Here is a 13134-nt window from a genome sequence, read left to right as displayed (position 1 = left end):
ACGAAGATGGAGACTGCAGGGAAGGCAGCAACTTGGAGCAGAGTGGTCTGAATTAGATGGGGTCTGAACTGTGGACAGTTTGGAGTTGGGAGTGTCTGGAGAGAATAGCTGTGCTCTGAGGACAGGAGGCAGCTGGAAGTAGAGGTGGTTTTCATGCAGTCCCTGGTGCATTGTTTGTGCCTGTTGCAGGCAGCTAACACAGCTAGTGTGGGTGCTGCTGGACGTTACTCCCTGATGTAGGGAGATCATCCTGACCTACCTTGTTTTATGGCAGCCATGGGCTGCTCCAGCTGCAGCTCACTTCAAGATTGCAGCAGGACAGAGTCTGAGCTATTGAACTTCTGTTTGCCTCCTCCACCCGGCGAGAGACAAGTAGACAGAGCTGCTCTTAAAGGCTTTATTGTCTAGTTTCATGTTCTGCAGCTCTGCTTGTACTAGTGCTTGTTTAATATGGAACTGAGCACTGAGCTGGAAAATGGAAGAGAGGATCTCAGCTGATTGCAGTGCTGGTACACTGCCCTAGCCCTAAAGCTGTGCCTCGTGCTAACAAATGTCCCTGCTGTTCCTGCTGTGGCTCAGTTGATAGCAGGCTAACATCAGGCAATTCTGGAACATGATAAAGCAATGCTGATAGCAGTCTTTTTTTTTCCCTTAAAACAAAGTTTGGGTTGAGCATTTATTGTTCTTTTGCCTTCCTCCCACTTCATTAGATGAGTTGGATGCTAGTTTAGTTTTCTGTTGAGAACAGGAGGTTAAATTGGCAATGCTATCAGACCTTCCTATGTTCTGACACATCCTGCACTCAGTCTTTGAGTGCTATCTAAGCTGTTTAGAGAGACCTCTGATGTAAAAATAAAAAATAAAACCCACCTCCTGCTGGGATAAAACAGGCAGAGTTTGTGCTCTTGTAGGTTTGTTGGTGCTGAGCCTGTTAACAGATTTGTCACGGAGGGAAACGTTTCTTGTTATTATCATCAAGGTGTGGGAATGGACCCAGTCAGTCAGGCCTTTGTCTGCTCCCACACAGAGCTTTCTGGTTGTTTTTGTTTGTTTTTTTTCCCCACAAAGTCCTCTGTAGCTTCTGACCTAATGCACAGGAGCCAAAAAGTGAAACTGTCAAGTTTATTTTTGTGTAATCTGAAGGAGAGTAACCCAGGGGCATCGTGAAAGGTAAATTAAAGTTGAGAGTGATCTCAGTTTCTACTTGCAACCTCAACCTCGCGTGTTTGTTATGGAATTATAACCTGTCAGTCCAATTGAATTTCTCAGCAGAGGTTTTAGAAGTCTGTCCCTGTTTCTCTCTGCGCTGTGGCGATGGCCGAAGTCTCTCAGGGACTGTTGACATTTTGCTGATATTTCTTCAAGTTTGGCCCTACCACAGAGGTAAGTGATTGAAGCCAGGGAGAGATGTGCTACAAGGAGAATGCCTGTTGACCCCCTTAGCTGATTGCCTGCAGCCTGCTTCTTAGTGGCACTGTGGGGGCAGCCCTGTTCCCAAACAGTGGATCAGGCAGAGGACTTGGCAGAGCAGCACCGTGCTCACTGTCTCCAGATACACAGGCTTCTTCTTTCTGCAGACCTCACAAGGTGCCCTGATGTATTTGCTACAGGTTGCAGATTGTGAGAGTGTGATAGCTGGGACCGTGGCTTTTTCTTGTCACTTTGTGCCTGTAGTCCTCACTTGATCTGGTTTTAGTGAACGGCGAGGCACCTTTCCACAGCTCCAGCTCTCCTGCAGAAGCTCGTGAATCTCAATATCATTCAGGCTTTTTGCAAATGCACCCGTGGCACCCCTGCATTTTCAGAAGAGCCTGTTGTGGTGGGTCAGTGAAGCCTTGCTCCATCAGCAATTGGTCTTTCTGTGCTGCTCTGACCGTAGCCCTGTATCATCATGGGTATGAAGTCTGGAAGTTGTGCTGTTTGACTCTCCAGACTCTTCCTGAAGATGCCTTTTATCTCATCAGCCCTGGTGTCTCATATGCTGCACAATCCTAATGCTGCCTTGTGCTGATGCAGTCAGCAACGTCTTGGTGTTTCATTGTCACCTTCGCAGCTGTTAGAGAGCACTGGTTCCTACAGGACCACCTGCCAGCTGCGATGCTATTCATTTTACCAGTGTGAGATGACACCTCTCCTTGCTGGCAGACAAGCCAGGTGGGTAGGCATCGCTCCTCTGAGCTGTTTTGCATGTAAGAAAGGGAAATCTGTTGCCTGATTTAGTACAGTGAAAAGCAAGGACACAGGACAGGTTTATGAAGAAGGGGCAAAGCGTGAAGCTGTGTCCCATTCCAGCTCTGCTATAGCAGAAAGCAGCCCTGGGCAAATCAGCCCCTCAGCAGCTGAGTTTCCCTGGACAGCTTCTCTCGTGTGTGCTGACTTTGAGACTGAAGTTTGTGAAGTGTTTTGGTCTCCTGGCTGGGCAGAGCTTAATTGCTGATTTAATTGAAGAAGATACAATGCATGTGTATGGAAGCGGGGGGGGGACCTCAAAGCTTCTTAAGCTTTTCTAGAAGTCGTTTTCCACTTGTGCATTGTACCCTTCTTTTCCCTGATGCAAATAAGGTGCTCCACCTTGGGAATATTGGCCTGGAGTATTATGGGTAGTATGCCAGGTTAATTATGAAGGGGGCAGGAAAAATAGCCTGTGCCGTTTTCAACAATATCAAAGGGATGCTACCTAATGATTTTCCTATTAGCTCTTTTCCCAGCCTGCCAGAGTCACTGCAGAAATGTCATTTACAAAGGCAGTTTGCAACTCATTACCCTGGATTTTCACTGTAGTTCTGCTCCAGAGAGCGTGGGCTTTTGCTGTGTGCCCCAACCTAATGAATTGCCTGATTCAGTTAGCGCTGCCATCCTTTCTGACAAGGTTAGTTGCTGACTGACAGGAAGGGGCCTGGATTCAATTCCCTTTTTGTTTTCGACTCATGCTTGTGTCAAGTGCAGGCTCCCTCTGGAAGCTGCCCTGTGATCCTTTCCCTTCGTTTTTCTGCATTCTGAAGGAAGCAGCCCATACTATGAGAAGCCCTAGAGCAAATGGGGGGTGGGGGGGTGTGCAGCCCTCAGCAGTCCCTACTCAATGCCTCAAGTCCCACGTCAGATGGAAAATTCCACCGCTCCCCTGCTCTGTGGTTCTGGGCTTTTCTTTCTCATCATTGGCTTGGGACTTGCTGTCACCTGAGCTGGGCTTTGTGACCCTCCAGCAATAAATACCTTGGAAAAGCTGTGGTAAGGGAAGAAATGTGCATTGTGACCTAGGAGAATAGAACAGATTTGCCACGTGTGGGAGGGCAACTGCACCCTTATTTCTGGGAGGTCCTTCTCTAATGTCTGCCCTGTGCTCTTTGGCCTTTGCAAGGCACCTGTACACAGCCCTAGAAAGAACTCCTGTCCTTTTCCACCAGCCAGCTGTGTGCTTTTCTGTGCTGTGGGTCTGCGGCTCCTCTTATGGTAGGAATATTTCGTGAAAAGGAGAAATCAAGGCTGTTCCTCTGTTTTGTATCGCAGTGCTCCCACCTGAAAGCCAAACGGGGCTGCTACTCGTTCTGCTGCTGGAGCTGGAGGTGTGCTGTGTTTGCCAGGTGCCCTCAGTGTGGACAGGATCCTGGGACTCCAGCCTCCCTCATTTCCAAGCATGCAGGCACGTGTCCACCTCTGCTAAATGCCATTCTCTGAGCTCACTTTTAAGAAGTGGCTGCCACCCCCCTGTGGCTGCAGCTTGCATCCAGGGCAGCTCTTGGTGTTCAATCATACTGTGCGTGTGCTGGGATGTGGTGAGGAGAATTTCCAGTTCTGGCCGTGGATCCTTTTGATGGATGTCATGAGGATTTGACCTGTTTGGACCACACGAGGGGCAGCAAAGTCAGATCCATTTGTTTCTGCTGCACATGATGCCCTCTTAATTGGATTCCTGCATCCCCTCTTTCCTCCTGGCCTCATTTCCTACCGAGCCCCTGTCAGGGGGACCTAATTGTGGCCTTATCAGATGCTCACTATGCTCTAATGAGCCGTTTCCCTTTCCCATTTTGGCCTGTGTGCCAAACCAGGGCGGTGCTCTGAATGCTGACCTTGGCTCACCACGCTGCTCTGCCCTGCCGACCCTCCTTCCTGGCTGTGCCACGTGGTGCTGAGTTGACCTGAAGGTTTTCCCAAGTGCTCTTTCAGCCCCGAGTGCTGCCTTCTTTCTTCTGCATCAGCTGGCATCCCCACGTGGGCACAGTGTTCTGTCCTGCAGGTGGGAAGACATTGTGCTGAGGGACAAGGAGACTTCTCTGTGGTCAGAGAGGAAGCAGCAAAGCAGGGAGCCAAGCTGTTATCCCCTCCCTTGGCATGGGGAGCTCTCGCTGTTGGCTGTGCTCCTGCCAAACTAATATCCTTCTGTCTTCCTCCTTGGGCTTATTCTTACCCAGAGAGCCCAGGGGAGAGAAGGGACCGGTGCTCTGAGGCTGTGTGTTTCCCCTCGGACTGCACTCTGCAGAGGAGAAACGTGAATCCAGAGCGTGGGCAGCCCTGGGCTGTGATATCTGGGTTGTCCCCAGCCTTAGCTCAGACTGTGCTCTGCTCAGGTCATCAGGATTTGCAGAGAGAGGTGAGCCAGTTCACTCTGTTGGACAGAGGCTCTCAGGTCTCTGGCAGATGGTTCCATCCTAGCTCTGGGCCCCTTCATCTCAGCCTGGTGCTATTAGCATTGTGCTGAAGGACCAGGAGCCAGCAGGCAGCCAGCAGGACTGTCTCCTTACACTGCTGCTACACTGTTGTGTGTGATCTGAGTTACAGGTGACTCCTTGCTCTCTATCCCTTAGGCTTGCTGGGTGACAGACAGTCCCCTCTGATGGGCATCACTTCAGGAACACCTGGCACAGCCCCTTCCGTCCCGTGAAGGTGTGCAGAGCTGGTAGGATGTGCCTCGTGGGCACACAGTTTGCCTTACAGGGCCTTGAGGGCCAGTTGTCATCACATGGGGACATCTCTGCTGGGCTGAGCTGAGGCTGGGCATGGAGCTGCCTCCATCCCTCCCAGGATGCACGTTTTGTTCCCTGTAGGCAATGCCTTATGTGTCCGTGAGCTGCTGCAGCAGGGCTGTGTGCACTGTGAGCTGGATACCAGCCTGTGAGTGGGGAGCTTTGTATGAGGCTGGAAATGCTGCATGCACACTTATAACTGATGGTTGAGCTGTCGGGGGGGGGGGTCAGGATGAATCCTGCTGTAAGCTCACGTTGCCTAATAGCTGGGGAGAGCATGACTGGATGTTTCTATGATTTCCTGGTGGTTGCTGAGGGGAAGGATCTCTTTGCCTTTAGGTCTCTGTGACTCTTTGCCCTATGTGCCAGAGCACAGCAGCTCGCAGCACCCGCTGCAGTGGGGAGGGCATAGTGGGTGCCTCCCGTCACAGCCGGGCTGGGCACCTGCTGCTCTTTCCTTGGGCCTCTGAAGAATGAGACCAAAAAGCCTTCATGCGGGAGTTTGCCTCCTTGCTGTGCTGCTCACCCCCTCGCTGGCTGTGCCCTTCAGAGCACAGAGATGTTTTAACAATTGATTTTGTGCGCTTTACATAGCAAGAACCTGTATCCAGGAATCCTTACCAGGCAGCTTCACTGTATTTTGGTGTATGGTTAAATACATTGCTGCTGCACGAGAGGACTCTACATCATAGCAGCAAGAGGGAATCTCAACAGCTGAGCAAACGGCCGGGTCCTGCAGTGCGAGCAGCTCCAGCACACAGCTCTGCAGCGCGGCGCATCCAGAGCTGGGACAGCAGCTCCGTACAGCACCCAGAGCTGCACGGCATGGAACAGGGACTGCAGCCCAGTGCCGTGCTGTCACACTGCTGCTGTCACACTGTTGCTGTCACACTGCTGCTGTCCCATCCGGGCCAGGCAGTGCTGCCACGGCCTTTGGCAGTGAGCTCAGATGGTTGCACCGTGCAGAATCCGCTCGGTCTGAGCATGGCAGCATGAATTCACCGTGCAGGCAGGATCAAAGCTTCCCCCATCACGGCCTTTCTCTGGCTCCTGCCTTTTCTAAAGCATCCAAACCATTTCTTCTCTCCGCTCCGTTAAAATCAATCAATCTGATGTTTCAATTGTACGTGGGTTTGATAAATAAAGACATGTTACCAAATGCTGCACCGAATGATTTTTTTTTTTCTTTCTTTTAACCTTTTTGTGAACTACTTAGGACAAAAAATGTTACAATGCTTGACTTCTCATTTAGTTACATAAATAATTTTTTTTTATAAATATCTCTTTATAAACAATATATAAATAGCTTTACAACATAAATACATTTATGCATGACATGAATTTACAAACAGCAACGTTATACAGCCGGCTTCATCAGTCTCTCAGAAAAGCACTGTCCCTTGTCTCGGTGAGTGTTTGTATATATAATATATATAAGATAGAGAGCGCTTTTTAAAAAAATAACAGAACCAAAACAGCTGGTGCCATGACTCCTCGTACCGAAAAGAAAAACACAGCCACATCTTTTGTCCGATCCGGGGAGGTCTCTGCTCTTCCGGGCGGTGCCTGGGGGGCGGCCGTGCCCGGCCCTGGGGGAACAACGGAGCCGCTCCGGCGCTCTGCGTGGAACGAAGGAGAGCCGTGAGCGCCCGCCCTGCAGCGCCCCGCTGCCGCCCGAGATGCGTCCCCAGCGGGATGTTCTGGGTTGGGGTGCGGGTACGGAGCTCGGGCGCTGTGCCGGTGCTACGGCAAGGGGAAATCTCTCGCCCTGCGCTCGCCGGGGTTGGGTGCTGGTGGATGGACTGAGGGAGGCTGACTGCTTGTCCCGGGTCCAGCAAGGACGAGGGGGGCCGCCGGGGGTTTGCAGCCTTCTCGTCCTGCCCGCCGCTGCCTGCCGCGCTAAAGCTTTATGGGCACGGGGAGATCCGGGAGCAGAATCCGAACGGAGTTGGGATTCGGGGAATCCTCCACCCAACCCAGGCCGAAAGTTTCTGTTCCTCGCACCCGGTAAGGACGCGGGCTGAGAAACCGCCCCGAGCCGAGCCGGGCGAGCTGGGAGAAAGTTCTCATCAGAACCCAACGAGAGAGGGCGATGCCCCGGCGATGCCGAGGGCCGGGCGCCGGTACCTACGGGACGCACAGCCCTGCGCCGGGGTCCGGGCCGCGCTACGGGCGGGGGCAGAGACCGGACCGGGGCAGAGCGGCGGCATCCTCGGACCCCTACGGCGCGGAGGAGCCGCCCTCGTTCCCGGTGCCCGTCGCCGCCCCGTCCGTCTCTCCCCAGGCCGGTGGGCTCAGAGGATCTCTCCGCGGCTCAGCGCACGGCCGGCCTCGACGAGCGGAGCCCCACGGCAATCACCGGCAGCGCGGTGGACGCGCCCCTCGCCCGCCCCCTTCACGGGCACGCGGACGGGCGCTGCCCTCCCGGCGCTCCCCCGGCGCAGCCCCGCGCCCAGCACCGCCCCGCGCCCAGCACCGCCCTCGGGCCGCGCCGCGCCTCGCACTCACCGCCAGAGGTCCCTCAGCAGCCGAGGCCGCTCATGGCGCCGATGCGGTCCAGCTTGAGGCCGAAGCAGCCCTTCCCGAGCCCCTTCTTGTGCAGCCCCTTATTGCGGCGGCCCGACGGCTCCTGCAGCAGCCGCGCCCAACCCGCCCGGGGCCGCGTTTCTGCCCGTGCCTCCCGCGCCTCCCGCGGCCCCGTGCCGCCGCCTCCGCCGCCTCCTCCGCGGTTCCGCTCCTTCTCCTTCTCCTTGTCCCGCTCCGCGCCCGCTGCCTCGGGCGGACCCGCCGCCGCCGCCGCTGCCGCCGCCGCCGCTGCTCCACGGGACGCCTGCGGAGAGACGAGCGGTCATTGCGGGCCGGTCCGCGCGTCCCGGGCTCCGTGCGTCCCCACTCCGCGGCGGAGCATCCCCCGCCTCCCCATCCCCGCGCGGCCCCCGCTGGGTCACTGCGCCCCGGAGTGGGGCTGGGGCAGAGCTCCCCCAGCCTGCGGTCGGGGCACCCCCAAACTGGGATCGGAACACCCCCAAACTGGGGTCACTGCACCCCTAAATTGAGGTGACTGCGCCCCCAAACACGGGTCGCCGTGCCCACCCCCCCCGCTTCCCACCAGCCCTCAGCCCCTTCAGATTTGGGATGGTCCCGCTCCCCAGCTGCAGAGTCACTGCCACTCTGTGCTGATGCGGCTGTCCCCCCACTCTGCAAAGTGGGGAACAACTGGGACCCCCACTTTCCCAGGTCTGCTGCTCACAACTAGTTAACACGCTCTGGGCACTCCCAGTTCTGCCTCCTCCTCACTGCCCCCACTGTCCTGTTCGGGGCTGCTGCTCACCCCCTCTCTCTCCATCACACCCCCAGCTCCCCATGCTGACTCTCCCCACCCATCCACCCGGTGTCCCACTCCGGCTCCGTGTGCCACATCTCTGGCACAGGTGTCGGTGGCCTCCAGGACATCCTTTCTCCATCCCCGAGGGACACCATGGGTGCCCACCCCCGGGCTCCGACCTCACACCTACACCCGGGTCTGACTCCGGCACCGTAGGGTGACGTGGAGACAGCCGTGTCCCCGCTGGCTGCGGTCCCGCAGGGTGAGGGCACGCAGCATCCCCTCCAACCACAGTTCTCCCCGACACGTGGGTCGGTGGTCTCCTGCCACCCAAAAAACCCCATGGAAGGAGGGCCGAGCGGTGCCTCCCCCTCGCCCTAAGGACTCTTTTGGGACGCAGCAGTGGGGCAGAGGCAGCCTTACCTTCTGCGGGAGCTGGGACGCCGGCTTCGCCTCCAGCCCGACGGAGAGCAGAGCGAGCAGCAGTCCTCCGGCCAGCACGGGTGAGATCTGCATCCTGCGGTGCAGCGCGAATGGGGCCGGGGGGCAGCGGGGAGCCCCGGGAAGAGGCCGGGACGGAGGGAGTCAAAGTTCAGCGCGGAGCCGCGAGGTCCCTCCTGCCGCCCGCGCAGTGCCGAGCCACTGAACTTGGGCTTTCTGCTTCATTCATTTTATAACCCAACCTGCTCGGTGATGTCATCTAAACAACCAGGTCCAGCCCGGCCTCCCACTGCACAATAGCAGGAATTTAAAGGGGGGGGTCCCCTCTCCCCTGGCAGGAACAAATGACACATCAGCCCAAGGCAATGGGCTCACGGAGTTGCAGATCCAAAGAGGAAAGTGAGGGGCATTTGGCTGAGCTCTCCCAACCCCCCCCCGGGTGGCTGTCGCCTTATATCCCCCCACCCCATAGCCCCTCTGCTGCCCCCCCATCCCTGCTGACCCCAGGAGGGGCGCTGGATGGCTGCTGCACTCTACGAGGGGCATCCTGGAGGGGGATTGAGCCCCAAAAGCAGAAATGAATGCAAAAAGCACTTTTTTTTTTTTAATTATTTTTTTTTACCCCCTCCATCCAGGCTTAAAAATCAGAATGAAACTCCCAGACCCCTGTTTGCCAGGAGAGGGGGACACTGCCCTGCACAGCAGTGACACGGGGACACATGGGGACAGGTGACAGTGGCGCTGCTGGTGGCACACAGGTGGATGCTGTGGCTCAGAGCGGGGACCTGGTCCTGCTTCCTGTCCCTGCCCTCCCACTGGGGGTCAGAATGCTGCCCTCACCCTGGGGCATATCACAGCTGCTGGTGGCTTCTGCAGAGCATGTCAGTGTCACCCGGCCCCTGCAGGGACTGTCCTGGTGCAGCGTGGCTGTGAGTGCTCCCACCTGCTGCTGGGGCTGTGATGGAGCCCTGGATGCTGGTGGCAGCTCAGAGCACGCAGCTGAGGGCAGGATTTAGGATTTGTGGTGCCACTACTGCTGCCATGCATGGTACTGGAACAGCACTGACCCTGTCCCTGGCACCCCAAAGCACAGGGATGCTCTTAGTGATACAGTGCCCCCAAATCCTATCTGTGGGACCAGGGAAGAGCTCTAGGCTCTCCCCAGGTTGGTGCTTTCCCCATTCTCTGGGGCTCCCTGGTGCTCTGCTCTGCCTCCAGCAGGATCAGGGCTCTTTGGGGGGCTGTGGTTTCCCCCCCCCCCTGCAGCCGCACTGCTGGGCACGAGCTGCCTCGCAGGGAACCATCCCTTCAGCTCCATGCGGCCAGGAGCTGGAAAGAGAAGGTCTCGGTGGTTTTTCCATTGTGCCTGCCAGGTGGAGACAACTTGGGCTTTTTGGAGAGCGAAGTTGCACTCGGGCACTCATCTGCATGCAGGCAGATAAAGGCGATGGAGGCAGCCGGCCCCGCATACCAGGTGACCACACGCACAGGCGTGGGGCACAGAGGTCCCTTCTGTGCTTTTTGGGGCTCAGAACTCAGCCCCATGCAGCCCTGTGCCAGAGCATCCTGCACATGGCACAGCACAGCTGGATCTCACCGCCGTGCTCTGCTGGGTTTTCGTGAGCATGTTTGCTTTGTCCCAACGCTTGCAGCCTCAGTTTTGGGGGCTGTGCTTTTAAAATCCAATTAGTGCTGTTATTCAAATCACCCTGCCCTTAACCAAAACCAGACCGCATCCACCCGTGCTGCTTCACAGCAGTGAAAAGCTCTCGGGTGGGAGGGTGGGGGGGAGAAGGGATGGAGAAGGGGTTAAAAGCAACGGAACCTTTTTGCTTTGTGGGACAGGGGCTTGGAAGCCTTTAACCCTTGGAGGTATGTGCTGTACCACCCCGTGGCTGAGATCTGGCAGAACTCAGGACATGGGTGGATGATCTCTCCCACAAAGCATAGGGGATGGCACTGTGCAGGTGGATGTGTCACCGTGTCACCATGCGTGGTGACAGCACGGCTGTTCCTGCAGAGGTGCTGCCTGGTCGTGCTGGTGATTCCTAGAGGTCCTGTGTCCTGTGAGACCCTGTGGATCTCAGCAGAACTAGGGAGCCAGGTTTCAGGAACATCCTGCATCTCAGTGCTGATCTGGGGCTCGCTGCCCCGATTTGGGTTTCTGTGGCTGCCATGGGCCAAGGAGCAGCTCCCAATGGAGGGAAGTACTGCTGCAGCATGAGGACGATGCTGTGCTCCTTGCATGAGAAATCTGTGTCCACACCAGCGCAGGCAATTGCCCTCTGGCAGTCCCATTGCCTGGGAGCGAGCCGCAGGCTGGCGTCTGCCAAGAGACCTCTATGGGGGCTTTGAGGTGACACAACAGCAAGTTTCATCAATTCACCTTGTTTTACAAGATTTCGGCTCTGGCCCTAGAGCAGAACAGACAGCCCTGGTGACACAAGGTGCAGCCGACCCGTCTGGCTCCACACGACGCCCCAGGGGAGGCTGCACAGCCACATTTGGGGGAAACACCACCCCAAGGGGGCCGGGTGCTGAGAGAATTTCCATCGCAGGACTCCTCCTGTGGGCAGTGGGCACCTCCTCGCCCACTGTGGCCCGGGTTCTCCATGCCTGAAGTGCTGATGGCAGCCCTCGTCCTGTTTGAACATCCCCGGTGTTTATTTTGGATGGTTCTGCTGAATGAGGTATTACAGGAAACGCTAAGTGGTTTTACATTTCCCCTGTCTCCTTTGGGTCTAAGAGAGGGCTTAGATCCAGGACACACACGTGTCCAACAGCCTCTCGTCCCCATGTGGGATTGGGATGAGGATCGGTTCTGATGAATGGGATGGGGACACAAACTGACTGCCTTTGCTGGATCTGAAGGAACATTCCAGTCTCCTCCCCAGCACCCTGGGCAGCAACCGTGTGGGGACAAAGGAAAATCCCAGGCAGAGAATACTGGTTCTTTGCTGGTGTTGGAGGCAGAGCCCGACACCATGTAGGATTTGCCATGTCAAGGTACCTGGGATGCTCCAGCATCCTCCAGACTTCCTGGGCGTTTCTTTCCCAAGGGGATGGCTGTGCTCCAGGGCTGGAGTGGGAACTTCTCAGACTTCTGTTTAATATATAAAAAAAAATTACAAGTTAGGCAATTAGGATGTGCTGAGAGCATACGCCATGAGTCTCCTAATGTGTCAGCTGTGGAGGATGTGAATTGCATCGCCTCCAGCTGCCGGCAGTCAACGTAGGAGCAGGTTGTTGGGATTTTCCAACCTACATTCCACATTATTCTTTGTCTTCCCTTTCCCAGATCTGCTCTGAAAAAAAATGGGGAAGGGTCTGGGAATATTTCACCTGCAATAAGGCCCCCAAATCAGCCCCATTCTGGTGGTTTTGGTGCCGAGCATCGCTTTGAGAAGAGCTCTTGGCCAACGAATGGTGGCTTGGAATGACTGATACTGGATTGTCACCACCACACTGGTCCCAGAGAGTAGGAACGAGGCCACAGGGAACTGAGCTTCATGCAGAGACCATCTGTAGACCACAGTGGGGACAGACACCCAGCCCCTCCCAATGTCCCCTTGGTACCACCCAATACCTCCAGTGCCATGTCCTCATTGGTTGTGGATTGGACACTTCCTGGCTCAGATGAAGCCCTGAAGCTCCAGCTGCTCTGCAATGATTTCCAAGGAACTGCTGGGAAATCCCACTTGGCATTGGCCCATGGGGTAAAACCATGGGTGCACCGTGGGCTGAGGTGGACGTGAGGGGTGCGCAGAGCCGCGTCCCTGCTGCTCTCAGGGTTGCAGAGGTCAAAACCCTGGGAGTGGCTCCTCCTGGGGCCGTGGTCTCACTGGAGCCAAATTTGGGCTTTCTGTCCTTATTTTGGCACAGGGCCTGGACGTCTCCCATGGGGGGGCTGAGGGCAGGAGCCAGTCCAGAGCTGTGGACGTGCGGGGCTTCACAGCCCCGGCCTCCTGCAGCCAGGCAGAACAACAATGCAAGCTCGCACGGACATAATGGCCAGGGCTCGCTTGAGATACAAAAGCTCAGGGCTTTCACATGAGGTAATACTGATAAGTTACACTCTCATTCACCACTCTGTCTGCCAGCCGGCAGTAGAGCTGCCGTTCCCTGCTCGCCTTCGCTGGGACGTGCCCGGCCGCTGTGCCCTGCTGCTGCCTGATGGGAATGGGGCCGTGTCCTGCCCACACCCCAGCGCACCGGAACCCTGGGATTTATCACTCATTATTTCTCTGAGCATCCCTAGGAGGGTTCATCTTGCTTCTGGAATGGGTTCAGCCATCAGCAAGCGAGGTGGGTGCTGAGGATGGAATTGGAAGGCATCCAAGAGGCAAAGCTTGAAGACCCCAACCCCGCTGCTTCACCCAACACACGGCTCTGGCTTTCCTCGATGTC

The 13134-nt window shown here is 56.2% G+C and overlaps 1 protein-coding gene across 1 annotated transcript; it reads right to left on the bottom strand.

The window, feature by feature from the left end:
• Positions 1–6472: 6472 nt before the first annotated feature.
• On the bottom strand, positions 6473–8901 carry NPPC (natriuretic peptide C). The gene is made up of 3 exons (XM_048954648.1): positions 8710–8901; positions 7470–7791; positions 6473–6580 (listed from the first exon to the last, which is right to left on the bottom strand). Exons 1-2 carry the CDS (start codon positions 8800–8802, stop codon positions 7483–7485), a joined length of 402 nt encoding a protein of 133 aa, XP_048810605.1. The 5' UTR covers positions 8803–8901; the 3' UTR covers positions 6473–6580; positions 7470–7482.
• Between the last annotated feature and the right edge of the window lie 4233 nt (positions 8902–13134).

Source organism: Lagopus muta, chromosome 9, assembly GCF_023343835.1.
Source record: "Lagopus muta isolate bLagMut1 chromosome 9, bLagMut1 primary, whole genome shotgun sequence".
Taxonomy (NCBI): domain Eukaryota; kingdom Metazoa; phylum Chordata; class Aves; order Galliformes; family Phasianidae; genus Lagopus; species Lagopus muta.
Note: the sequence above shows the minus strand (reverse complement) of the source record. Positions and strands in the feature narration are given on the sequence as shown.

Coding starts and splice junctions, on each gene's coding strand:
- NPPC (XM_048954648.1), bottom strand. CDS start 8,802: ATGCAGATCTCACCCGTGCTGGCCGGAGGACTGCTGCTCGCTCTGCTC. Junction 7,792..8,709: donor CGTCCCAGCTCCCGCAGAAG/GTAAGGCTGCCT, acceptor GTCTCTCCGCAG/GCGTCCCGTGGAGCAGCGGC.